At 36.8% G+C, this 26,785-nt stretch overlaps 1 protein-coding gene across 1 annotated transcript; it reads left to right on the top strand.

Annotated features, from left to right (window-relative positions):
* The first annotated feature begins 869 nt into the window (after positions 1–869).
* On the top strand, positions 870–23,706 carry LOC149819012 (uncharacterized). The gene is made up of 7 exons (XM_089983987.1): positions 870–1,149; positions 1,272–1,457; positions 2,643–3,713; positions 3,783–3,977; positions 4,072–4,223; positions 23,296–23,406; positions 23,552–23,706. Exons 2-7 carry the CDS (start codon positions 1,341–1,343, stop codon positions 23,601–23,603), a joined length of 1,698 nt encoding a protein of 565 aa, XP_089840113.1. The 5' UTR covers positions 870–1,149; positions 1,272–1,340; the 3' UTR covers positions 23,604–23,706.
* The last annotated feature ends 3,079 nt before the right edge of the window (positions 23,707–26,785 follow it).

Raw genomic sequence — 26,785 nt, 5'->3', positions numbered from 1 at the left:
GACTTAAACAGGTTCGTGTCGTAAACGGGTCGACCCGCCTAACCCATTTATTAAACGGGTCGTATTCGTGTTAGGGGTATGCCAACCTGCCAACCGGTTTGACCCGTTTAATAAACGGGTTAGGCAGGTGGGTTAACCCGTATAATTATTTATGTTTATCTTGATGATTGTATGACAACTTGGTAGATATGTTTGTAGTATGGTTGTAACTTGTAAGACAATTATGTTGATGTTGTCTTTATGTTTATGACTTCATGTTGAAGTTTTATGTTATTGTTGGCAGTACAATTTCATATTGAGATTTGCATAAAAAAAAGTATAGCATGTGTTTTTTTTTTGTGTGTTTCTAATTGTGTTATAAGGGTTAGACAGGTTATTCAAGTTACTCAGGTGGGCTATCGTGTTGACCTGTTTAATAAATGGGTCACCATGTCGTGTCGACCCGACCTGTTTATTAAAAGGGTTAACCGTGTCGTGTCGGGTTACCCGTTTAATAAATGGGTCGTGTTTGTGTTTGCCACATCTGACCCATTTAATAAACGGGTCATGTTCGTGTTGAGGTATTCTGACCCGCCAACCTGTTAACCCGACCCGCCAACCCACCGACCCGACCCGATTGCCGCCCCTAAATAGAGGTTTACTAACTTTAATCATATATAATTAATTCACGGTTAAGCTGATGGTTAACCACTGACTGAGGTTTCCATTTTGCAATTTCGTTGTACCCATAGCTCTGCAATATTTGAAAATCTGGAGACCGTTTTTGAGATAACCAAAAAAAGGGTGGCGTCCAAACGAAAATTTCCCCCTTTTCGAAGACGCCTACAAAGTACCCTTTGCAACCTCTTCACCTCTCCCCTTCCCTCCCCTCCCCTCCCCTCCAAAGATGATGACGTGAACAATCTTCAAAAAGAGGGAACACATCGAGGAAAAATAGCAGGAGGGGAGGGAAGAATCATAATATTTGCCAACAAGCTCAATGAGATCCACAGATAAATAAATCCTCATCAGTGTCTGTGATTTCATCTCCTTCTCCATTTCTGGGCCAAACATCGATCCCCATTCTAGGGCTCCCTGTTTCTGATCAAATCTGAAGGGTTTTCCCTATTCATTAGGGTTTCCTGGAATATAGGGTTTCCATTTTTCTGTGTAAGAAGCGTGAAGGCGATTTGTTTCTTCTCTGCAGTTCTTCGGGAGCTGCGGAGTCGCTTGCTTCATCTTTTGTTTCTTTCTATCTATATTTATTTTTGGATTCTTTTTCATGGGGGAAGGAAGGGCGTGCTTGTAATGGAGTGAGGGGAAAAGGGCGCACGTGTGTGTTGTTGTTGTTGCGGAGGAAGATGGGGACGGGGTGTAGTAAGGATTGCTCGAGATCGCGTCGAAGGAGAGGTGGGCTGTTGCGGTCCTGTTTGGGAGGATTTCCGTGTTCTTCGGATCAGTTTGATGATCGCAACCAGGTCAGATCGGTTGCTTTCTTTTTTTATTGTTCTTTCTGAACGTCTTCGATGGATACCGATGAATGTTGATTTCATCTTGATTGATCAATCGAGGCGGTATCTTGCGATTGTTTTGCAAAGGTGAATTTTTGTGGAACTTTTGACTTCCGTATATTTTCCGTTTATGCATCTTGATTCCATTTCGTTGGGATACATTTATGCATTGCAAGAGCTATTTGAAGGTCGATTTGAGTGTATAGGGTCATGCATGATGTGTATGCTAGCTGAGAGAGCTAGTTAACGTGCATCTGTGTGAAATATTTGGTTTGTTAGCTTAGTGAATCACTCAGAGAAGCATTGAATATGCAACCATACGGAACATTTGTGAAGAGGATCTGAGCGTTGGCTTTTGAAGGTGGTTTCATTTTGATCTCTGCAGGGGTCTAGAAGGCCTACTAAAGTTGGAAAAAAGGCGCGATCTGCCATTCTTAGGAATGTTTTTTGATTGAATGTATGCTGTGAACTTGCATAGCGTGTGGAACTTCAAGAACAAATATTGGTTTAAACAGTCGAAAAAAACTAGAAAGTGTTTCATTTTCAGCTACTCTGAACATTTTGGCTCGAAAACTTGTCCAACAAACCTGGGAAAGACAAATTATATTATTCGAAAGATTTTTTCCCTGTTTTTGAGTCCTTACCTGCTATTGAAAATGAATCTCGGAGGAGGATCGGTTTAAGTAAACATTTTAGGTTAAAAGCCTGTATATTTGGTTTTTGTAACTTTGGCCAACTTGTTCACTAGATGTTTTAGCATTTTCAATTTCTTTGTTCATTTTCTTTTCTTTTGAGACGCCCTTTTTCACCAACTGCCTTAGACCTTCTTCTGTCTGTTTTCATAGGTTCACTGATACTTCAATTGCTTTGTTCATGTTTTTCCCTATATTGGCATTTAGCATGGCCAAAGTTACTTGCACTCATTTAGGTTCTGTTGGTCGTTTTGTCTCATTTATTTACAATTTTGTTTTCATCTAAATAAAATGATTATTTACTTTTAATGATTGCCTTTTTGTGTAGATTTTTGTTGCCGGCCTGTTTGTGTATAACAGCTAGATGCATTATCTTGCTTGTGGCATATGTAATGAACGTTGAGATTATTTGCTCCTGGAGAACAAGTTTCACGTAGTGTTTTTTTCTTTTTGTTTTCAGAGAAAGCAAATTGGTAGGACGGAGTGGGAACTATGCAGAGATCAGACCAAAAGGCAATCGGATAAAGTCAAGCATCAAAATTGTGTAAAAAGTCAAGGGTTGGGAACCATTCAAATACCTCCTATCTCCTCTAGTGGAGGGTTTGATGGATGGGTTCCAGAAAATGCATCATCTATTGACCCTGTTGATGGAAGCAGCTCTGTGCTAACTGCAAATACTCAACTGTTGGACCCTTCAAACCATTTTCATCCTCAGTCGAACCCAATCCCTGACCATATTGGCATCAGGTTGAATAGAGCTGCGAGTCTTGGGTCCTCTGAGTCTTGTTCACTTTTGTCTACTGGTCTTGAGATTTCAGACTCTACTGCGTCTTGTCAACAACATACTAATTGTTTGCAATGTGGCACTGGTATTCTTCTACACAGTAACTTATGCTGCTCTTCATCTGCACTACCTTCGATAGATTCATCAAATGTCTCTCAGGGTGTAGATCCTTCTTCTAGTGAACTACAATCAGCCCATTCAGTATCTGTGGTTCAAGGTCAGGAACAGGTTATGGTTCCTTTCCACGATGGAGGAAGTCATAATTTGATTGCATTGTCTGAAACTGCTGGAAATGGATGTTCTATAAGGAGGCATCCTGGAACAGATTATGTTGAATCAAGGCATGCTTGTAGACGGACAGGAACTTTGGAACCTTCCCGGGGCAGCATACAATTTGTCCGGACATTGAGTTTTGGGAGACTTCGTGATAGAGTTCTTCGAAGAAATGTATCATCTACAGGTCCATTCAATCGTATTGGGGATGATGATGTGTCTAGGGATGTTATACAGGGTAATCTGAGGCAGCTTGATGACTCCTCGACTGACGAAGTGATTAATCAAATTGCTGAAAATCCACAAACTTCCTCCAGTTTTGATCTTGCTAATGCTGACAGTTCTGTTGGGCCCACTAGCAGCAGCCAGCAATTCCAGGTGAACAATCAGCAACCAGGAGTAGATGCCAGTAATAATAATCCTTTGTTGCATAGAGCAACATTTCTTGAAAGAAGGCAGAGAGTGAGGTCTCAGGCAAGTAATACACACTTTATACCTCTGCCATAACTAGTGGTAAGTGTTTTAATAGCATGCATCTTGCAGGTTCATGCTCTTCAGCGGTTGGGCAGTCGATTTGAGAATTTAGTTGGACACGATAGGTCTTGCATCTTGTCTGGTCACTATCGTAGTGGCCGTTGTCTGTGCCACACAAGTATTAGGGCAGATAACACTGAAGATGATACAAGTACCAGAGCAAGTATATCAAGAATTGTTATGCTAGCAGAAGCATTATTTGAAGTAAGAGGCTTAGTTAAATATTCTATGGTTAATCATCTTCCTAATCTTATATTATGATTTTGAGTATTAATACTTCTTGAACTATATATTTTAGGTTCTGGATGAAATTCACCAGCAATCGGTGGTCTTATCTTCTCGTCCTTCTGTCTCTTCTTTCGGATCTGTACCTGCTCCAAAGGAGGATGTAGAGCGCCTACCTGTAAAAATATATTCTAGATCTGGCCTTAAGAATGAGGAAGCTGCTCAGTAAGTTGTCAATGTCCACCTCAGTATTTTTGTGCATATTTATTAATTTATATTTCTTTTGCTATTTCACATTATATTTCACCAAATCCTTGGGTTCATTGGATTGCTCTCTTTGATTCTGTTACCTAAGTAGTAACTATGTCACATGGGTACAGGTACAGGGAGCTTCTAAATGTATGTGTGTGATTTGGTGCATTTTTGACAAAGTGTATTTGTTTCCATAGTTGGGGCAGAGTTTGAAAGAGAAGAAAAATATACTTTTCTTATTGCAATTAAAATATTAGTAACAAAGTTCACGTTGCTATGCAATAAGGCACTCTTCACATCTAGTTGATATAAAAGCCCCGATGTATGAATCATTGGAGCAAGGATAACCTAAATAGAGTTCAATTTTGCCACATGAAAATTGTTTTACATAATTTATGCTTTAAGCTTGTGTATATCCTTTTTTCACAAGTCTAGCCTTTTATCTCTATAGATCATTTGACTTGAATTTCAATGTGCACACCCACTTGCATCCTATAACCTTCTCTCCTTGGATAAAGAAACAATGTCCCAAGTTTGATTCTTTTGTGGGGCCTCCATTTCAGTGATCATGGCGTCCCTCTACTGAGGAACTTTAAAGTTTCCTTCATATTCTTAGGAAGAACTAAATTGTAATTAGGAACAATTATCTTGTAGGACGAGGAAATGAACTGATGAGAAACAAAGTCATACAAAGGGTAAGTAGCAGAATGTCTCTTTCCTTTCTGGATAGCTTTGGGAAGGTTTAGGTCGACATCTTGATACAACAACAACAAAAACAACAACAACAACAACAACAACAACAACAACAACTACGCCTTCATCCCAAAACAATTGGGGTCAGCGATATGAACCAAAAAAGAAATTCATTTTGGGTCTTCCACATGAATCCTTTTCCTCCAATCATTTCTATCCAACGCCATGTCCTCGGTGAGGTTCAAAGCATTCATATCCTTTCCTATCATCTCCATCCAAGTCTTCCTAGGCCTACCCCGACCTCTTTTAACTAATATATTTTCCCATTTCTCCAACCTTCTAACTGGAGCATCATTAGGCCTTCGCCGAATATGTCCAAACCACCGTAAACGATTCTCTCGCATCTTATTTTCAATGGGTGCAACACCTACCTTCTTACGTATCTCTTCGTTCCGAATCTTATCTTTTATTGTTTTTCCACACATCCATCTAAGCATCCGCATCTCAGCTACACTCATTTTTTGAATATGATGTCTCTTGGCAGCCCAACATTCCGTACCATATAGTAAAGCGGGTCTAATAGTCGTCCTATAAAACTTTCCCTTCAACCGCAATGGCATTCTACGATCGCACAACACTCCAGTAGCACTTTTCCATTTCATCCACCCAACCTTTATCCTATGATTTACATCTCCATCAATTTCTCCATACTTTTGAATGATGGATCCCAAATATTTGAAATAATCATTCACCGGTATATCTTGCTCACCAAGCTTCACTACACTCCCATCACTACTTCGTTGCTTACTAAACCGACATTCCATATATTCAGTCTTACTCTTACTCAACTTAAAACCTCTAGCTTCCAATGTCTGTCTCCATAATTCTAACTTAGCATTAACCCCAGCTCTAGACTCATCAATCAAAACAATATCATCAGCAAACAACATACACCACGGTACATTTTCTTGAATTGATCTCGTAAGCTCATCCATCACTATCGCAAATAGGAAAGGGCTTAAAGCAGATCCTTGATGTAACCCAACCGTTATCGGAAAATTGGTTGTCACCCCTCCACAAGTGCGAACATTGGTTACTACTCCTTCATACATATCTTTAATTATACTAATGTACTTGAGAGAAACACCTTTCTTCATCATTGTCCACCAGAGAACGTCCCTAGGTACTCTATCGTATGCCTTCTCTAAATCAATAAAAACCATATGCAAATCTTTGTTCCTCTCTCTATATCTTTCAATAAGTTGTCTAAGAAGATGTATAGCTTCCATAGTTGATCTTCCAGGCATAAAACCAAATTGATTCTCCGATATCATGACAACCTTCCTCAACCTAGACTCAATCACCCTCTCCCAAAGTTTCATAGTATGACTCATGAGTTTTATACCACGATAGTTTGTGCAATCTTGTATATCACCCTTATTCTTATATAAAGGCACCAAAGTACTCTTCCTTCACTCATTAGGCATCTTATTTGTTCGCCAAATCAAGTTAAAAAGATTTGTCAACCATTCTAAACCTTTCTCTCCCAAGCATTTCCAAGCCTCGATAGGTATACCATCTGGGCCAACTGCCCTTCTTGATTTCATTTTCTTCAAAGCCTCTGCAATTTCTTTCTTTTGAATCTTGCGCATGAAGTCACGATTTATCTCATGAAAAGGAATGGAGAAGTCTCCAAGATCTTGAGCATGACTATCATTAAATAGCTTATCAAAATAATCTTTCCATCTCTCCTTAATCTCCTCATCTTTGACTAAAACCCTTTGCGTTTCATCTTTGATACATCTAACCATACCCAAATCCTTCGATTTCCTATCTCTCATCTTTGCAAGCCTATAAATATCCTTCTCGCCTTCTTTGGTATCCAACTTGTCATAAACCTTCTTATATACCTTAGCCCTCGCGTTTCGAACAACTTTTTTAGCTTCCTTCTTTGCTATCATATACTTCTCCAAATTCTCATTATCACGACTCTTACTTAGATTTCTATAACACTCTCTTTTAACCTTAATAGCTAATTTGACATCCTCGTTCCACCATGATGTATCCTTACCTAGTGGTGCACCGCCTTTAGACTCACCCAATACCTCCTTAGCTACTTTTCTCATACCACCCGCTATCTTATTCCACATTGATTCTGAATCCTCCTCGAGACACCAATCAACTTCCTTAACTACCTGCTCTACAAACATTCCTTGTTTAGCTCCTTTCAGTGCCCACCACTTAATTCTAGGATCTATCCTATGTCTATCCTTTTTGCGGCATTGTCTAATTCTAAGATCTAAAATTAAGACTCTATGTTGTGTAGCTACACTTTCTCCTGGTATAACCTTACAATCGATGCAACAACCCCTATCTCTCTTTCTAAGTAGGAAAAAATCTATCTGACTCGTATTAACCCCACTTTTAAATGTTACTAGGTGAGACTCCCTCTTCCTAAACCAAGTGTTTGCTAAGATCATATCATAGGACAAACAAAAATCTAAAATCCTTTCTCCACTTTCATTTCTTTCTCCTATACCATAGCCTCCATGGATATTCTCAAATCCATCCCTACTAATGCCTACATGTCCATTAAGGTCACCGCCGATGAAAAGCTTTTCTCCATAAGATGTCTTTTGTACTACTCCATCTAAATCTTCCCAAAATTGATGCTTAATGGAATCATCTAAACCTACTTGAGGTGCATAAACACTAATAATATTAATAATATCCGTACCTAATACTAATTTAATAAGTAAAATTCTATCACCCTTCCTACGGACCTCAACTACATTATCTATAAACTGACGACTCATAACAATCCCTACTCCATTCCTATTCCTATTTATTCCTGTATACCAAATCTTATATCCCCAAGGTTCTATCACTTTAGCTTTCTCACCTACCCATTTGGTCTCTTGAAGACATAAAATATCAATCTTTCTCCTACACATAACATCTACTAACTCTACCAACTTACCAGTTAAAGACCCTATGTTCCAAGTGGCTAACCTAATTTTATGGTCTTGGACTAACTTCTTTACCCCCACCCGTCCAACAAAGTGAGGGAACCCTTGCCTATTTGACACCACACCCGGGCGCCGGTGTGACGGGTCGCTTCTGGGCGACGACCTAGCAACCCTTGCACATTTATCACTGCCTCCGGGCCTAGAGAGTACAGCGCGTCGCTCAGTAGGGAACGCCCCAACAAAATTCTCATATTGGTTCATTTTCATAGGATATGACAAAGTTTTTATGCTGGCTGTCACAGGCCTACCGCAACCCTCCTCCTTTATCCGGGCTTGGGACCGGCAGTGTATAACTACACAGGCGGAGTTAGGTCGACATCTTGATAAGAAGGAATTTTTAGTTCTTCAGCTGGTACTTCCTCTAGGTTTCTACGATTAAATATCTCTTCATTCTTGCATATTGATAACATGAAGATAATTTTTTTCACCTCTACAACATATCCTAGCAGTTTCAAACTTAGAAAAGTGATTGCTAGTAGGAAAACATTCAAGAGGAACTCTGCTTAAATATGGTACTGGAGTGCCGATATCAGTTCATCCAATGGATCCTCCTTGCTTCCATCTTTGACATGGTATGGTGTGCTTGAAAAAGATGACATTCATATAAAAAATTTCCTCGTCTATGAGATTATAACACTTGTTACTTCTTTTGAGATGAGGAATATCAATAGATCTACATCTCTTATCTCTTTGATCAAATTTATCTTTATATATATGGAAGATGGACCTAGCAGATGCAACCAATTTCTGCAGCATTATGTGCATTGTAGCATGAACCTGCTGGGAATAGTGAATACGATTACTATTTGGACTATGGTATCATTTCAACTGTCAATGACATTATCCTTGTGCCTCCATAAGGTATTGTGTTGTGTCTACACTTATAACTGATCTTAGGTCTGTTACTATTAGTATTAATAAATGACTGCATAGTCTTTTTTTTCATGGATAGCTGATTACATATTTTGATTAGGAAAAAGGATTTATTATTTTCGACAACCATTTATGTAGTTAGTGTAGTTTTTAAAAGTATTTTCTTTTTCTCAAGTACATGTGCATTTAGATGTATCACTTGTTTCCTATTTCTGAATTCTCCATTGAATTCAGTTAGCCCTTTGGCCTTGCTCAAGATTTTGGCATTGTCTTTACCAATGGGGGCTTCGCTTGTCTGGTAGGAGCAGCTAGTGCACGCCACCTTTTGTTGGGACGTTGTAGGTTCAAAATCCAATGGCAGTGTTGTGAAAAGCATTGAGACGTAGCGAGGCGCTCCACCAAAAACCGAGGCGAGGCATAAGCCTCGAAACACAAAGAGTAAGCCTCAAAATTTTTTTTTTTGAAAACTTTAAAAAATTTATAAAAAAGTATCTAAAAATAGAAATAAATAAAGAAATGCTTTATTGATGAAATAACAACCAATAAGAAATAGAAAATCTCAAATAAGTACTAAAAAATATGAGATTAACATATAAAAGTAACTAAAAATTGATTATATAACTGGAAAATATATGAGATTAACAAAAAAAGTTAAAATATACTAAGAAACTTATTACATAACTGAAATAACTGAAAAATATATGAGACTAACCTACAAAAGTTAAAATATATGAGATTATTCTAAAAAATATGAGATTAACATATAAAAGTAACTAAAAAAATGATTACATAACTGGAAAATATAAGAGATTAACCAATAAAAGAAAAAAATATACTAAGAAACCATTTACATAACTGGAAAATACATAAGATTAACCAACAAAAGTTAAAATATATGTGATTATTCTAAAAAATATGAGATTAACATATAAAGGTAACTAAAAAACTGATTACATAACTGAAATAACTGGAAAATGTATGAGATTAACCTACAAAAGTTAAAATATATGAGATTATTTTAAAAATATGAGATTAACATATAAAAGTAACTAAAAACTGATTAAATAACTGGAAAATATATGATATTTGATGAGTTGTGGAGCCTGATTCAGAGTTTTTGCCCTTACAGGAGGGGGGGGGGGGGGGTCGGGGACTCCCCCCGGTGCGGGTCCCGCTGTGTGTTCAGGCTGCCCCTGGCGGGGGGTGGGGGTGGGTGGGTGGGTGGGTGGGGGTTCTTAGGGGGGTAGCGCCTAAGTTTGAGACCCGGTTTCTTATGGATCAGACTCGACTTGTTTAGGTTTAGGGTTGTCGCCCTTGCCTTGTATAAATTCTTTCTTTTTTTTCTCTCTTGTAACTGTCGAAAAAGAGCAATAAAGTTTTTCCTCTGGGCGGCCGTGGTTTTTTACTCTCTCCCTCGGATTTGAGGGGAGGTTTTTCCACGTAAATCTGTGTGTCCTTGCTGTGTTTGGTTTGATCGTTCTTGTTTATTGTTTCCTTCGGTTGTTTCTTGCTCACGGTTTTCGTAACAAGATTAACCAACAAAAGTTAAAATATACTAAGAAACTGATTACATAATTGAAATAACTGAAAAATATATGAGATTAACCTACAAAAGTTAAAATATATGAGATTATTCTAAAAAATATGAGATTAACATATAAAAGTAACTAAAAACTGATTACATATATGGAAAATATATGAGATTAACCAACAAAAGTTAAAATATATTAAGAAACTAATTACATGGCTGAAATAACTGAAAAATATACGAGATTAACCAACAAAAGTTAAAATATAGTAATATACTAAGAAACTAATTACATAACTGAAATAACTGGAAAATATATGAGATTAACCTACAAAAACATTTTTGATTATGTCTCAGAAGTCTTGTTTTAATTTTTTTTTTTTTTTGCACCTTGAGGCACAGAGGGCCATGCCTCAAGGCGAGGCGCGCCTTTTGTGCCTCAAGGCGCGTTTTTGATAACACTGCTCAATGGTATAGTTGTATAACCGGTAGGGGTCTGCCTAACCCCAGCTTGCCTTTAAAAAAAAAAAGAATTTGACATTGTCTTTAGTTCCAAACATAGCTCTTGGTGTCTAACCGTCAACACTTGCTTGGCTGTTGGGGTTCATGTAACCCTGCGGCAATTGCCTTAATATGTGGTGTTGAGATTTTTTTTAGCAATAATGCAAGTTGCCAAACGATGATGATGATGATGGTGAAAATAGGACTTTGGGTGTCAAACAAAATTTGAGGACCCAGTTGTTGTTTCAATATGGTTTTAGGTTCTTAAGCGAACCTTTTTGAAGTGGTCAGATAATGTTTATGAGGAGCATGTGATATATCAGGTCTAGTCTGTACTTTGTATTATGTCATTTGGGTACGGGTATGGAGGGTACGACAATTTCAAAAAATGTGGGTATGGGGACACAACTATATATATTAAATATCATATTAATACAAAATAAATTTAAAATAAACTGAATATAATCTAAATATATATGTTATATCCTATGTCACAGGGATTCGGCTAGGAGGGTGCCGCACCCGCATCGACGCGACTCGACGCGGGTGCGGGTGCCGCACCGGGTGCGGTCAACTCGATCCTGGGTGTGTTGACCGCACCCAGGATCATTAATGTCCATTTTAAAAAAAAAAATTGCCCAAATGGGCTTCGAATTTTTTTTTAAAAAACTTTATGCTAGTCTGTCAGCTGCCTAGCATAAAGTAAGTTTTTCAGTTTTCACGCACAGCTGCTGACAGCAGCTGTCAGCTGTGCTGTCAGCTGTGCTGTCAGCACAGCTGCAGCAGCTGCCTGTCAGCAGGCAGCTGCTGACAGCAGCTGCCTGACAGCTGCAAAGTTTAAAAAAAAAAACCCGCCTATTCCCCAACCCCCTTTATATATATATATATATATATATATATATATATATATATATTACTTATTACATTTTTGCCCCTGCCACACCCCCGCACCCGGGTTTTTTGGAAGTGCCGAATGCCCGCACCCGCACCCGCGCCCGCACCCGCACCCATGTGACATAGGTTATATCTAAAATATATATTATACATACTGAAAATATAATTATAAATTATAAATTGAATACAAACTTGTATATATAGAGGGTAAATGGTGTGTTAAGGTGTCGATGCATGTCAATGTTAAAATGTACCCATCAATTGTTGTAATTAGACATATTTTATATATATAAAAGATGATACATATACATATATGGTATATATGTATATGTATCCTCCTATTTATATATATAAAATATATATTTTCCTTTTGTTTAGCCGTAGGGGTATTTTAGTCTTTTCCTCTGTTTTACGCACATTCACTTTATGAATGTGATTGTAATTTATTTTATTTTTCTTTTTCTTTTATTTTTTATTTCTTTTTTCTCAAGTACCAAAAGGTACCTTGGGGGGCCCACTCAAATAGACGTTGGGCCCCTTCCAACGGTCACATTTGTGACCGTTGGAGGGGCTCCAACGTCTATGCGTGGAGCCCCTCCAAAGCTCCTTTTTGTTATAAATAGGGGCTCTCCCCTTTGTATTTCTTAATTTTTGAGGGAGCTTATGCTCCATTGTAATGGGGTTTTTACCCCTTCTCCATTATTCTTCAATGATATGCAACTTATGACTTTATGTCGTATTTTTCCCTTTTTATGGGTTTTATGTGTTAGCACATTATGTGCTTATATTGTTTCCCTTTAATGGGTATATTTGCACTCTACGTGCATAAGTATGGGTTCATTATTGAACCCAATGTATTCCAAGTCACTTTCTAACATGGTATCAGAGCAAGGTTGAGATTGAGTTGCTCTTTGGTGCATCGGGAAGCGTGGTATTCAAGAATTTGTTAAAGAAAAATGGTGAAGTGTTCATTTCTCTCTATTGTCTTTCTTATAGTTATTCGGTATGCATTCTATTTCTTTGAGTATTGTATGAAGAATGGAATATGTTCTTTTCTTTATGTGTGATTTTTGTCATTATGTCTTTTTTGAGTTTTTTGCTACTCCATTGAATCGTTTTCGTATGTTTTTCTTTGAAAAACTTTAAATGATAACTTGTTTGGCGAAAAATTAGATATATGATTGCTCAAAACTTGCTTTAATGGGTCGGTAAAAATTTATGACCGTTGGAACTTTGAATTTACATTTTAAACCTAACCTTGTTTATGAAAATACCTTTATATGAATGTTTAGTCTTTAAAGAAAGGTATGTTAAGATTAAAATGCTTGTGAAATATAGTTTTTTGAAAAATGTTTGGCATATATGAAAAATTCCATATTATGTGTCCGTTTTATATGAGCAACATTTAATTAAGAAAGTTTTTTTTTTTAATACCGGTTGAATTAAGTTTTAAAATGGTCTTATGGAATATGGTGATTTTCTTTCCATCTTTACACTCTTAAGGATGTTTTCAACATTTAGAGAGTTCTCTCTCTTTTCAATAAGAGACATTTATATTTTTATGTTGTGATTGTCTCTTGTGGGTTTTGGTGTTTGCCCTTTTGTTTGTTCATTAGTGAATGTTGTAAGTGCTTAATGCACTCTTTTGCTTTTCCGCATATTTCATTACAAAAGTTATGGTCTTCACTAATGTTTATTGTGTACTTATTTCATTAGGAGTAGGTAATAATCTATTAAGTCATGTTTTTCGATAAAACTTAAGAGTGTTAAATTTTTCCTCAATAAATGTTTACTTTTTATTTAAGCCATAGTACAATCTTATTTATCATAAGGTTTTGTTAATGAATCTATTTTGTTGGAATTTCTTACACTTTAATGGAGTTTTCTCCTTCTTTGGGAGTTGTATATGTTTGTTTGTTCAAACTCTCCTTAAGGAGCCTTTCGGTCATTATAATCTTCTTGTAAGTATATACTCTTTTATGAAGATTTCATGATTGTTTATCATTTTTAAGTTGAAATAGTAGATTTCATAAGTTTTTCGAAATTCATTTTTAAGGCTTGTTTGTTCCAAATCGGTTCATACACATGATGTTGCTTAATATTTCATGTTATGTTGCATAGTAAGCCTTTTTTGGTGTACAAGACTTCTTTTGAAGATTAAGCATAATTCGTGGTTATGCAAAATTGTTTTGATGGATTATATTGGACCTTTGATTCAATTTGTTAATCGGTCTTCTTTGTAAAAAATTTTTTATTTGGAAAATGATTCCTTATGTGTTTATTGCCCTTTTGTGGCATTTATGTTTGTCCATCACATGTTATTTAATGCATCATTGTTTTGGCCTTATTATTGTTTTATTAGAGATGTTTGTTGAGGTGAGTTATGGGCACCTCGTGTTATATCATTTTAGATTGTCCAAATTGCCATATTATAGATGGTGGTTGAGGTGAGTTATGGGCACCTTGGGACTCTAGAATGATTTGGTATATGATCTCTAATTATGAGTGTGACACTCATTGTTATGTCTTTTTAGATTGTCCACTTACCATATTATAGATGGTGGTTGAGGTGAGTTATGGGCACCTTGGGACTCTAGAATGATTTGATATATGAGTGTGTCACTAGTTTGTTCTTGTGCCATTGATATTATGGATGCTTCTAAGTAAATGTGATGGACATATGGTATTTGAAACCTTAAATGTTTTAAGGTACATTTAAAATCAAGATGTTTTGGGATTATAGCCCAACCTTTTATTTGTTTATGAATCTTATGAGTGCATTTGCACATTTGTGATTTCGTATGTTGTGCTCGTTGTGCACATGTGTTCTTGTGATTTTGCACAAGTATTCTAAGTGTTTTTGGTGTGTGTATGTTCACACATTTGTTCTAAAGAATATTATTTTATCATCTTGTTGAAGATACTTTTACATGCATTTATTCCAAAATGTTATTATTATGAGTATTCATGTTTTAAAAGGAATATTGTTTCATTTGAGGTTTATTTTCATTACAAGTTTATTGCCTCAAAAGTCTTTTCCTTTTATGCCCATTATCTAAGTGTCATCATATGTAGACAAGAATTTTATTACACCTTCGTGTGTTTTTAGCCCTTTGTTGGCTTTTGCTCTCTTGGTCTAGTAGCTGAACACACTTGTCTTGAGTGATCTTATATGTAGACAAGACACGTTGATTCACACCATGGTGTGTGATTTTTAGCCTATGTTGGCGTTTGTGTCCTTGTTCTAGTCGCTTAAGATGTATGCCCATGGTTGGCTTATTTCACTCATTTCAAGTGCTATCATATGTAGACAAGAGATGTATTATGTTTTAGCCCATGGTTGGCTTCTTACTCTTGTTCTAGTAGCTGAACATACTTGGTTTTAAGTGTATTTTTTACGTAGACAAGAGATACTTTTTAGTCCATGTTGGCATGTATTCTCTTGTTCTTGTCGTAGATGCACTTATTTCAAGTATTATTATATGTAGACAAGAGGTTCTTTTACACACCTTTGTGTGTGTCTTTGGCCTTTAATGGCTTTATATTCTTGATCTAGTAGCTTATACACTTGATTTACGGGTTTTGGAGGACTAATGAGGAAGATGTTTGTAATGGATAAACTATTATTGAAATTTGCAAAATTTCATTCATGACTTGTGTTTTTCAAGCAAATCATATTTTTGATATGCATATCAAGTTGATTTCTTAGCATTTAATCTATATATTAAGTGCTTATGGTTTTTGCGACCCTTATATGCAAAATGTGTATTAAGTATGTCTTTCATAAATGATTTTAAAACCTTGTGAACTCTTGGGTTTATTTTGCCTAAAGTATGCTTGGAGACTTCGTCTCTCTTGTTTGGGACTTCATTACATGTTTGAAGCATGTTTTAGTTCTTTGAGTATCAATTCATATTATGATTCGTATATGCATATGCTCTTTATGGCCTTTTTTGGGCTCTCATTCAATAAAGCATATGTATGTTATGCCTCTTCGTAGGCTTCTTGTGGTATCCCTTAGTGGATCATTTTGTTATTCCCCATTATGGGGTTATATTTGTCCAATGGTGGACCTTATGAATGCATTATGCATTCTTGCAATTTTTGCATAATTTGCTTCCGCTCATTTTGTTTTAACATAATGTATGATTTAGAAACTTTGGTTTTCTAAATTTTTCGTTTCATAATAAAGTAACTATCATATTATGCATAAATTTTGCACCTTGTTAGGAATGTTCCTTTTTGAGTAAAGTGCAAAGATATTGTTTACTTGTTCTTTGTTGTTTTCTTTTCTCATGATCTTGGAGATAGGACAAAGGGAAGTACCCTGGATGGTTCGGGAAATGGGTTCATCATTTGAAGACAATTGGAGGAAGGCTATTTCAAGTTTCATTGCATCCTTGCCGAAGCCTCTTGGAGTCGCCGAAGCCTCGTGGAGTTTTGCCATTTTTTCAATCTTTTCGTTTCCTTGCAAAGCTTGAGGGGGGGTGTTAAAATGTACCCATCAATTGTTGTAATTAGACATATTTTATATATATAAAAGATGATACATATACATATATGGTATATATGTATATGTATCCTCCTATTTATATATATAAAATATATATTTTCCTTTTGTTTAGCCGTAGGGATATTTTAGTCTTTTCCTCTGTTTTACGCACATTCACTTTATGAATGTGATTGTAATTTATTTTATTTTTCTTTTTCTTTTATTTTTTATTTCTTTTTTCTCAAGTACCAAAAGGTACCTTGGGGGGCCCACTCAAATAGACGTTAGGCCCCTTCCAACGGTCACATTTGTGACCGTTGGAGGGGCTCCAACGTCTATGCGTGGAGCCCCTCCAAGGCTCCTTTTTGTTGTTATAAATAGGGGCTCTCCCCTTTGTATTTCTTAATTTTTGAGGGAGCTTATGCTACATTGTAATGGGGTTTTTACCCCTTCTCCATTATTCTTCAATGATATGCAACTTATTACTTTATGTCATATTTTTCCCTTTTTATGGGTTTTATGTGTTAGCACATTATGTGCTTATGTTGTTTCCCTTTAATGGGTATATTTGCACTCTACGTGCATAAGTATGGGTTCATTATTGAACCCAATGTATTCCAAGTCACTTTCTAACAGTCAACACGAGGACATGCTTGTCGACACGGGTACAAAGGATAAAATAGAGTGTCTGTGTGACATAGGTTTGTAGCAGAGTTGCCAGAAGCTTCTTTGATAGGTGAGAAGCTCGCTTCCCAGAAACTCGCTTCGGAAGCGCGATACTCCTCGCTTTCGAAACTTGATGAGAACCTCGATTCCCTCACGCTTCTCGTATGCTTTTCACACACTTCATTTATTCATCTTATATGTTCTGTTACTCAACTTTTCATGTTTTTTTATGTGTTTTCTCTCACTCTTCTCACTTACTTCCATGTACTTTCTCTAAATTGGTAATCATCATTTTTAGATTTTGTTAAAAATTTAATTCTTACACTAAAAAATCATGACATTTAATATTAGTCACTTTTATTTTAGTTTTTATTTGTGTTTCATATGATTCACATTCAATTATTATATTTCTTTTTTTATTCCTCGCTTCCCGCTTCCTATACATTTTAAAATGCATCGCTTCTGCTTCCTAGTCTGGTAACCTTGGTTTGTAGTCTGCCCCATGGTTGTACGTATCTTCAGTATGATACATATCATTACTTTTGGGTTTTGTGATACGATACATACTCGTATCACAATACAAGTGTGTATCGTACGATACACCCATGTACCGTGTTGTATCGTACGATACAATATCAACGCACTTAAAAAGGCTGAAAGTTGTATTTTTTCATTTTGGGTTTAAAAGGCCTCTTGAGGATCGAGTTCTCCATGTGTAGAGTCCGTTAGAAGGGAACCCATGCACCATAGGTTCTGTGAGATCGATTTTGGGCCCGATTCGTGCGTAAGAGAGAGGGCTTTTGCGATTTTATCAAGTAAGAGTGCATTTTCATCATTTTTTTACTTAAGAAAGTGGGTTAAGGTACAAAATCCCTATTCTTTGCTTCTTATTGAGCTTTTTTGGGGAAGGGTGTGTCTGGTGCTTCTTATTGAGTGTTTGAATTAGTTATATTTTATTTTAGATCCTTCAATGTCATCTTTAGACTCTTCACGTTCATGTCATAGAGATGATTCTGCATGGCAGTATTGCAAAAGCATTGATGATGTACCACGACTAGGGTCACCATTGAATTTGAGATGTCAATTATGCTATTATTAGAGGTGGATTGCATAGATTTAAGCAACATGTTGCAGGTCAAGATCAAAATGTACGTCCATGTGATTCTCTCTCTGTTCCTGTCACTTTTTGTATTGATGTTATTGTTGAACTAGAAGAAATTCAAAGAAGAAGAATTTTGCAAAAATGCAAAGTTCCCGATTATTAAGATGATGATGATGACCTAATTGCCAAAAAAATGGTTGAAGATAAAGAGATCATCACACAACAATTGGATGCAACACTGAGGAAATATTGTCCTAATGTTTGGCAAATAAACTCTATAAGATAGTTTAGTTTTAGGATCTTTGTAGTTTATAACTTTAGAGATGAATATTGGCATGTAAGACTTTGGTTAAATGTAATATTTTTAGTTTTCGTGAACTCTTAGTAGTTTAGTTATGACTTATGACATTTTAGTATGACTTGAATATGAATTTAATATTGTTAGTTAAGCTTCAATTGTGTTTAAAGTTTAAATTATGTAGTTGCCTTTTATTTACATTGCCAGTTATCAGTTACATGGTTTGTTATTAATTTAAATTATATTGTTGCCTTCATATGTGATTTTAAGGTTGTATTTTGTGCAATTCATCATTGTTTTATGTGATATGATTTTTTTTAGAATTTTTGTTAACTTTTTCTGATTTTTTGGAATTTTTTTATTAAAAATTTACATTATGTTTAAGATACGATACAATGTTACTTTGGGCCCGACCGATACAGGTAACTATACGATACTTACAACCTTGGTCTGCCCTGATAGTATTGGAACTGATATGTCATCTTGGAGGCTTCACATTAGAAAAGGCACCTTAACAAGGATTAGAAAATCATGATTAGGTTGTTGATCCAGAAGCATTTTTGCTTTAACCAGAGGATGCCCTAAGCTCAATTTTGGGAGTTGGATATCAAAAATTCATGAAGATTAAGTTAACATGGCTGAAAACTTTGTTCCTATGACATGTTTTTATAAATTTTGAAAAATTTCCCAAAGAATACTGTTATTTGGCAAGCTTTTCCTGAAGAAGAGAAAAATTTGAAACTCTCTTAAAAAATCATTGACAATATAGAGTCATTTTTTAATGTTTGCCACCATGCTGTGTTGTATTTGCATTTCCTGCTATTCTCTTCAGACCATAGTTATCAGAGAAAGAAGTTAGTGTATGAATCAAGAAGCGGGTCTTGACATTATCTTAGTTTGTGAAGTGCCACCATGTGTGTTATAGATTCATGTCCTGCTATTCTAGCTAGACCATAGTTAAAGTGTATATATATATACACTTATTGTTATGTGTATGTACATGTATAGGTAATACCCATTAGGGGTATATTTATCTTTTAACTGATTGTAATTAGTTGTGTTCACTAGGGACACTTTAGGAGTAGTAACCAATGTCCGCACTTGTGGAGGGGTGACAACCAATTTTCCGATAACGGTTGGGTTACATCAAGGATCTGCTTTAAGCCCTTTCCTATTTGCGATAGTGATGGATGAGCTTACGAGATCAATTCAAGAAAATGTACCGTGGTGTATGTTGTTTGCTGATGATATTGTTTTGATTGATGAGTCTAGAGCTGGGGTTAATGCTAAGTTAGAATTATGGAGACAGACATTGGAAGCTAGAGGTTTTAAGTTAAGTAAGAGTAAGACTGAATATATGGAATGTCGGTTTAGTAAGCAACGAAGTAGTGATGGGAGTGTAGTGAAGCTTGGTGAGCAAGATATACCGGTGAATGATTATTTCAAATATTTGGGATCCATCTTTCAAAAGTATGGAGAAATTGATGAAGATGTAAATCATAGGATATAGGTTGGGTGGATGAAATGGAAAAGTGCTACTGGAGTGCTGTGCGATCGTAGAATGCCATTGCGGTTGAAGGGAAAGTTTTATAGGACGACTATTAGACCCGCTTTACTATATGGTACGGAATGTTGGGCTGCCAAGAGACAATCATATTCAAAAAATGAGTGTAGCTGAGATGCGGATGCTTAGATGGATGTGTGGAAATACAATAGAAGATAAGATTCGGAACGAAGAGATACGTAAGAAGGTAGGTGTTGCACCCATTGAAAATAAGATGCGAGAGAATCGTTTACGGTGGTTTGGACATATTCGGCGAAGGCCTAATGATGCTCCAGTTAGAAGGTTGGAGAAATGGGAAAATATATTAGTTAAAAGAGGTCGGGGTAGGCCTAGGAAGACTTGGATGGAGATGATAGGAAAGGATATGAATGCTTTGAACCTCACCGAGGACATGGCGTTGGATAGAAATGATTGGAGGAAAAGGATTCATGTGGAAGACCCAAAATGAATTTCTTTTTTGGTTCATATCGCTGACCCCAATTGTTTTGGGATGAAGGCGTAGTTGTTGTTGTTGTTGTTGTTGTTGTCAATGGCATTATTGTCTTTGTAATGCCCTTGATCCAAAGAGCCGTTGGGACCACTCCCAATGGCCCTTTGTGTCCCTTTTTTGTGTATAAATAGGGGATGAATCACCTCTTGTAAGTATGCTTTTCTCAAGCACTTATTAATAATATTTATATTTTTATGTTTGTTTCTTTCCCATTAGTGGCCTTGTGGTTGCGTTCTTGTATTTGACCCATAAGTGGTCCACTGGTCCTTGTTTATGCACACTTTTGTGTGTTTGTAAAGCCCATGAGAGGCATCCTATTGCTGTTTTTTGTATTTCATTACAAGTTACCGGAGAAAGAAGTGGGTCTGAGAAGCAAGAAGCAAATCTTGAAACTGTCCTAGTTTGTGAAGTGCAAAACATCTAGAAGCATAACAGGATGCACTAACAAGCTATGATGGAAGTGCATAGGGAGTTACGTTAAGAAAAAGGTGGACAGAACATGTGTTTTGACTTTAATGTATCTTTAAACTTTTGCGTAAAAGTACCAATTATATGTAGGTTTAATGATTAAAAAAAAGAACATGCAATTTCTTAATAATGAATAGTGTATTTTCAATATCAATGGAAGTTCAATTTCATCTGGAGGAAGTGAGCTTTCCACAAAGTCTCGAAGCGTGACAGAAGCAGGCAGCTTCAACTTTTGCATCGAGCTTCCAATGTTTTTAGAAGCTTATGGTCACTATGCTCCATACTACATTAGGCACTTCTCTCACTCGGGTGCTCCTTGTGTCAACTGGTTGTTTTTGTGGGCGTGGGGGATATAGGATGCAGTCACATTGTTGATATTAATCCAGGGTACCTTTTCTGTAGGCACTAATGGCACATGTCTAGCTGATGAGGTGAATGCTTTAACTAGTTCCACATTTATTGGGTGATTTGGAGGACAGGAAAATTTTATTAAGTGAGATTTAACTAGTTCCACATTTAACTAGACAATCTTCCTAGGTGAATGGTTGGATGATTTTTAGCCAAGATGGTTTTGTCATGGTCAAAGCTGTAGCCTCTAAAGACTAACTCATTGGCATCTCTATGAAGGGTGAATCCACATCTTTGGTTGGGTTAAAGTGTTGGTGCCTAGAAGTTAAAGCTAACATCCCCAAGTCCAACAATCATCTGCTGCAGATCTGGATTGTAGTTGATGGCCTTAGGATGTGATGCATCACCACAATCTTCCCATGAAAGTCCTCTACCTATAATTAGGACCTATAATTAGGACATCTATTTCTTTTCCTTGTATTGTGGACTATGTTACCGTGACACGATGGTTTGACTGCCATACCTGTGTCGACACGGGTATGGGTACCAAGCACAGTGCGGGTATGCCTGGTACCCGAACCTCAGACCCCCCCTCCCGAAACCTTTGACTCTCTCTCTGTCTTCCTGGTCTTGCTCTCCCCCATCGTATGGCTCTCGTCTGCCCCCCTCCCTCCTCTCTCCTCTTCCCCAGAGGGAGACAGCGAGAAGAATCAAGAGCGAGGGAGACCGAGACCAGGGAAAGAGAGAGAAAGGAGAAAAAGGGGAATCGAGAGGGGTAAATAGAGAGAGAGAGAGAGAGAGAGAGAGAGAGAGAGAGAGAGAGAGAGAGAGAGAGAGAGAGAGACGACAACCAGAGGGAGGGGGTGTAAGAGCGTACCTCTTCTCTTATTCTTCTTTGTCTCTCTGCAACAAACAGAGAGAGAGAGAGAGAGAGAGAGAGAGAGAGAGAGAGAGAGAGAGAGAGGTCTTGCCCTTCCCCTTTTTATAACTTGGTTAAACAAAGTTGATTTCGTTGACCAGTTTTAGACAAATCCAAATCTGGTCAATGAAACTAAAAAAAATGACCTTTAAAAAACAAGTTTCTCTCTCTCTCTCTATATATATATAGCAGTGTCCCCGTACCCTCATCTTTTGAAATTGCCGTCTCGTATCCTCTGTGCCCGCACCCACGACATAGATTGTGGAAGATGTCCAACTGTTGGTTTATGAAAGAATTCTTTGTTGATGGGGCTATCAAGTAAACTCCACACATTTCTTCCTGTGACGAACAGGTAGTTCTTGTCCATCAGATGAGTTCATTTGTTTCGCACTTGTCCTTCCTTCTGGTGTTTTTAATTCCCGCTTTTCCTGGCGAGTAAGAGGTTTTGTAAAGGTATACTAATTTCTGGAAATCGCATGACCCTGTATTAACTAGTCTAGAGAAAGACTCAATGAATTATAAGATTTCAGACAATCCATCGAGAAACCTTTCCTAAGCTTTGTGCTTGCAGCATCTGCGCTATAGGTGTGGTCAAAGCACCTGATGTTTGTTCGTGTTGTTGATTTACTTCAAAAAAGCTTTGGGTTGCAAATGGAAAGAGGAAAAGGAAGGAAAGAAATTTACTTGGTCCGAGTTGCTCTAACCTCTAATTTAAATCAATCCTTTGACTTGGGACAGTTGGTGGAAGTCAAAATCAACTTACACTTTCTGTTGAGCCCTATCCAGGTCAACAATCGGCCCATTTTGATATTGTTGGAGATAATTCTGTTAAATACATCATATCATTTACCTTGCATCCATAGTCTCCCACATGCATCACCAGGTGCCTATGTCACAGGGACTCGGCCAACTGGGTGCCGCATCGACACGACACGACGCGGGTGAGCATGCGGTCAACCTGACCCTGGGTGTGGTCAACACGCCCAGGGTCATTTATGTCCAACTTTTGGACTTTATATATATATATTTTTTGCTGCACCCCCGCACCCAAATTTTTTGAAAGTGCCGCACCCGCACCCATGTGACATAGCCAGGTGCAAGTTCTGTAGAATATTTCTGTTCATAAAATCACAGTAGTATGGCTCAACGTCTAATCTTCTTTGACATGTTTCATGTTCAGATGCCACATTTGCCTTGTGGAGTATGATGAGGGTGATGGGCTGAGAATACTCCCTTGCCACCACGAGTTTCATCAATCATGTGTAGATAAATGGCTGAAAGAAATTCATAGGTATGCTGTGTGTTTGCTGTCTATTTCCTTTCTATTGGTGATCACTTTGAAAATCATCTACTCTTTTATTAGGTGGTTCTACTTCCGTAGTTTGGCACTGCCAACTTTGGTTAGTTTGATATCTTTCTCCCGTTGGTCTCTGCAGGGTCTGCCCACTTTGCCGAGGAAACATTTGTTTATTAGATTCTTTGCCATAGGAGAGTTGATTGAAATACGAACAGATACAGTGGCTATTCTTCTTTATGCGTCATCCATATGTGTGTCTACCAATAATACATTTATAATGATTTCATTTATGGATCATCTTCTTCTTCATCATTATCAGGCTGCTTTCTTGATGGTTTAATTGAAATTTTCCATTTCAAAATTGTAGTTTCTTTATTTTACTCTGGCTTACCTTTGTTCTTTCTTGGTTCATTGCTGTTTTCTCCATGAAGGTTGTAATTTCAAGTTGTCCAGGCTTAGTTTGTTAAGGAATATCCAGTTCAAGTTAGAGCTCAAGCTTGTCTTCCGCGCAGCCTACCAAGCTTGAGCTTGATTTGATTCGTTCATGAGCTTATTGAGTTTATGCTTAATTTCAAACTTTTCCTCTCTATTATCATTGACATCATTGATCTTTATTTAAGTAGATGGTGATCGTACCATGGGATGATGATCAGTGTTTTTTTTTAAATAAATAAATAAATAAATTGAGTTTTTAGATGAATAAAAGGGATGGTTTTATAAAATACAAATAGTACTGTTAGAGGAAGTAAAAAGGACTACCGTGAGAGTTTAAGTGAAGAAAGAAAAGGGACATTAAGAATAAAAAAAATTATATATGTGACTTCAAAAGTTGATTCAATGCTAAAAATGAAGGTTTTCAAAATAGTAATTTAAATATGATAAATGTTATAGGTATTCTTCAAAAAAGGTTTGCACGTATCTCATATTTTGAAGGAAATTTCAAATTGAGAATGTTAATATATATTGGAAATTTTGATATATTACTAAATGAGAAAACATGTAAAATTCTTTATGAAAACCACACCCGTTCTAAACAAGTAGGCCATTTCCCGACATGCACACACATATTCACATATTTATTATTCGCAATTTTGAGTTTTACAATAAAACAAGAAAATTATTAAAAATGTTTCTATAGTAGTTCCTAGGAAAATTATCCTTACAATGGTTGTTCCAACCCCATCAGCAATTTCTTTTCACGTTTAAACTTTGATCCCTCGATCACCAACCCTTGCATGAATATCAAATTAACATTGGCATAGTGATTAATATTGAAAAAATTGACTGAGAAACATGTTGGCTTCGAGGCTTGCAATGAACTGCTTCGTTTATTAACTTGTCATTTGGTGCAATGGGCTTGGCACGATTGACTCCTGTTATGCAATCAAAATTTTCCATTGCTCACTGTGTCCAGCCCACCAACGGGGCCTCCGCTTGTTTGGTAGGAGCTGTTAGTGCATGTCACCATGTGTTGGGACGTTGCAAGTTCAAAACCCAATGGTATGTTGTGTAACTGGTGGGGGTCTGTCTAACCCCAGCTTGCCTTTCAAAACAAGACTGTCCAGCCCATAGCTTTCACTAGCTGACACTCGATGCTAGCCTTTTTTATTCAGAAAAGGCTCAAGACGAGATAAAAGGGAGAGAAGACTTGATAAATTCAAAATCTTTTAAATGGGAAATGAACTGAGTTTTATTTAGACCAGAGCCCAACAGCTAGAAATAAGTCCACAACAACTAAGAATAAAGATTAAATACCACCTAGGTGGTATCCCATTTGGTAAGCGGGGTTCTGTGCCAAGCTGAAGGCCCAGGTTCTAATCCCTCTGCCACATGGGGCTTAAGAGATATCTGGTCTGTCTAACCCCAGCTTGCCTTTCAAAAAAAAGAAAGAATGAACATTGAATAATTATGTTACAATAATCAAACAACTAGTTAATGTTGAACATTCAAAGTCAAATAATGGCTAGCTTTTAACAGCTAGTTTCTAACAGTTAAATAATCGCCGACTCAATTAAATTCCTAAGAATAGATCGTGATTTTTGCCCATAAGTTGGCTTCAACATTAAGTTAAATTTCAAATACATAGGACTTGAAAACAAACATCAAAAGTATCTTTTGTGCACTATGCTTGTCAAGTTAACATATGGCAAGGGCTTTATCAACAAACTAAACAACTCATACTTTAGCTCACTTTGCCTTGTACAAGAGCTTGTTCAAGGTTGTGAAATAGGTGAACTAACCAATAAAATCTATTGAAAATGAGCTAGCTCGAACACGATGTGGGCATGTGCTAACCCGAGCCCAAGCTATAGTATCAACTTGAGCTGGGTTTGAGCCAAAACGAGCCAAGCTTGAACAGTCCAAGACTTGTTAGTTCTAACATTTTCCAGACTCAGAAAAAAGTGCTTTGGAGTCTCGCTTTATTGGTTAGCAACTGATAGTCTAAGCTTTCCTCACTTTCAAAACTGGCTTGATTGTCTATAAGTCAGCTACCTCTCAACACTAAAAATCCAAAATGATCTTTTTTATTTAAAGAACCTCTAACACATAAGTTGCCTAGTGTAAATTTTAGGTACCTTATAGGTTTTGAAAAATGAAGCAAATATGTACTTAAGAATGTGTTGAAAAGTTGAGGGGGACTATCATATTTTTAATAAGAAATACTTTTTCTTTTCTTTGTGCTTTGCTCGAAGTCCAATACAAATTAATCAGCTATTGTTTGATTGGTATGTAATCCTTTTGAGAATTCTTTATATACTGCGTGTTTGGATTTCGTTAAGGTTCTCAAAATAGGTTAGATTATGAACTTTGGTTCTTTAATTAGATTTATAGATCTGAATTAGATATTATCAGTTCACTCATCTAGAGCCCGACCCTAACGCTGAAAATTGAATTTGAATCTGGATTCAGATCTTAGCAGTAGTACTGAAGTAGGATCCAATTAAATTCATAACGTTACATGGTGTTCATGGATTAGACCGTGGATCCAAATATGATATTATTAGTTAAAAAAATGATTGCAGTGGGACATATTTCAAAATTTTAAATGCCTCACAATTTTTGAAATATGCTCTATGTTCAAATTTGCAAATGTCAGACTTCTTGAAGACATTTTTACTCTTCCACACGTGCAAACCTCTTGAGTTTTGCATGATATATTGGTACTGTCTCCACGTACCACAAACTCTCAATAAAATGTAGATTATTTTTTTTTGTGGACATCACGAAGTTCACATAATCAAATTTGCAAACCTCCTATAACTAAAATTTGCGTAACTTTACAAATACCCCACTAAATTTGCATATATAGTATAACATTTGCAAGATACCGTGTGAACCTCCTTTCAGTACTGATTCTCAGGGAGATCCACAA

Source organism: Nuphar pumila, chromosome 13 (assembly GCF_984573655.1).
Source record: "Nuphar pumila chromosome 13, dmNupPumi1.hap1.1, whole genome shotgun sequence".
NCBI classification, from domain to species: Eukaryota; Viridiplantae; Streptophyta; class Magnoliopsida; order Nymphaeales; family Nymphaeaceae; genus Nuphar; species Nuphar pumila.
This window is presented reverse-complemented; position numbering and strand designations above follow the sequence as displayed.

Excerpts from the sequence above, each read along its gene's own strand:
- LOC149819012 (XM_089983987.1), top strand. The coding sequence starts at position 1,341 with ATGGGGACGGGGTGTAGTAAGGATTGCTCGAGATCGCGTCGAAGGAGA. Across the intron at positions 3,978-4,071 it reads TAGCAGAAGCATTATTTGAA|GTTCTGGATGAAATTCACCA; the intron begins GTAAGAGGCTTA and ends TATATATTTTAG. Across the intron at positions 23,407-23,551 it reads TGGCTGAAAGAAATTCATAG|GGTCTGCCCACTTTGCCGAG; the intron begins GTATGCTGTGTG and ends TGGTCTCTGCAG.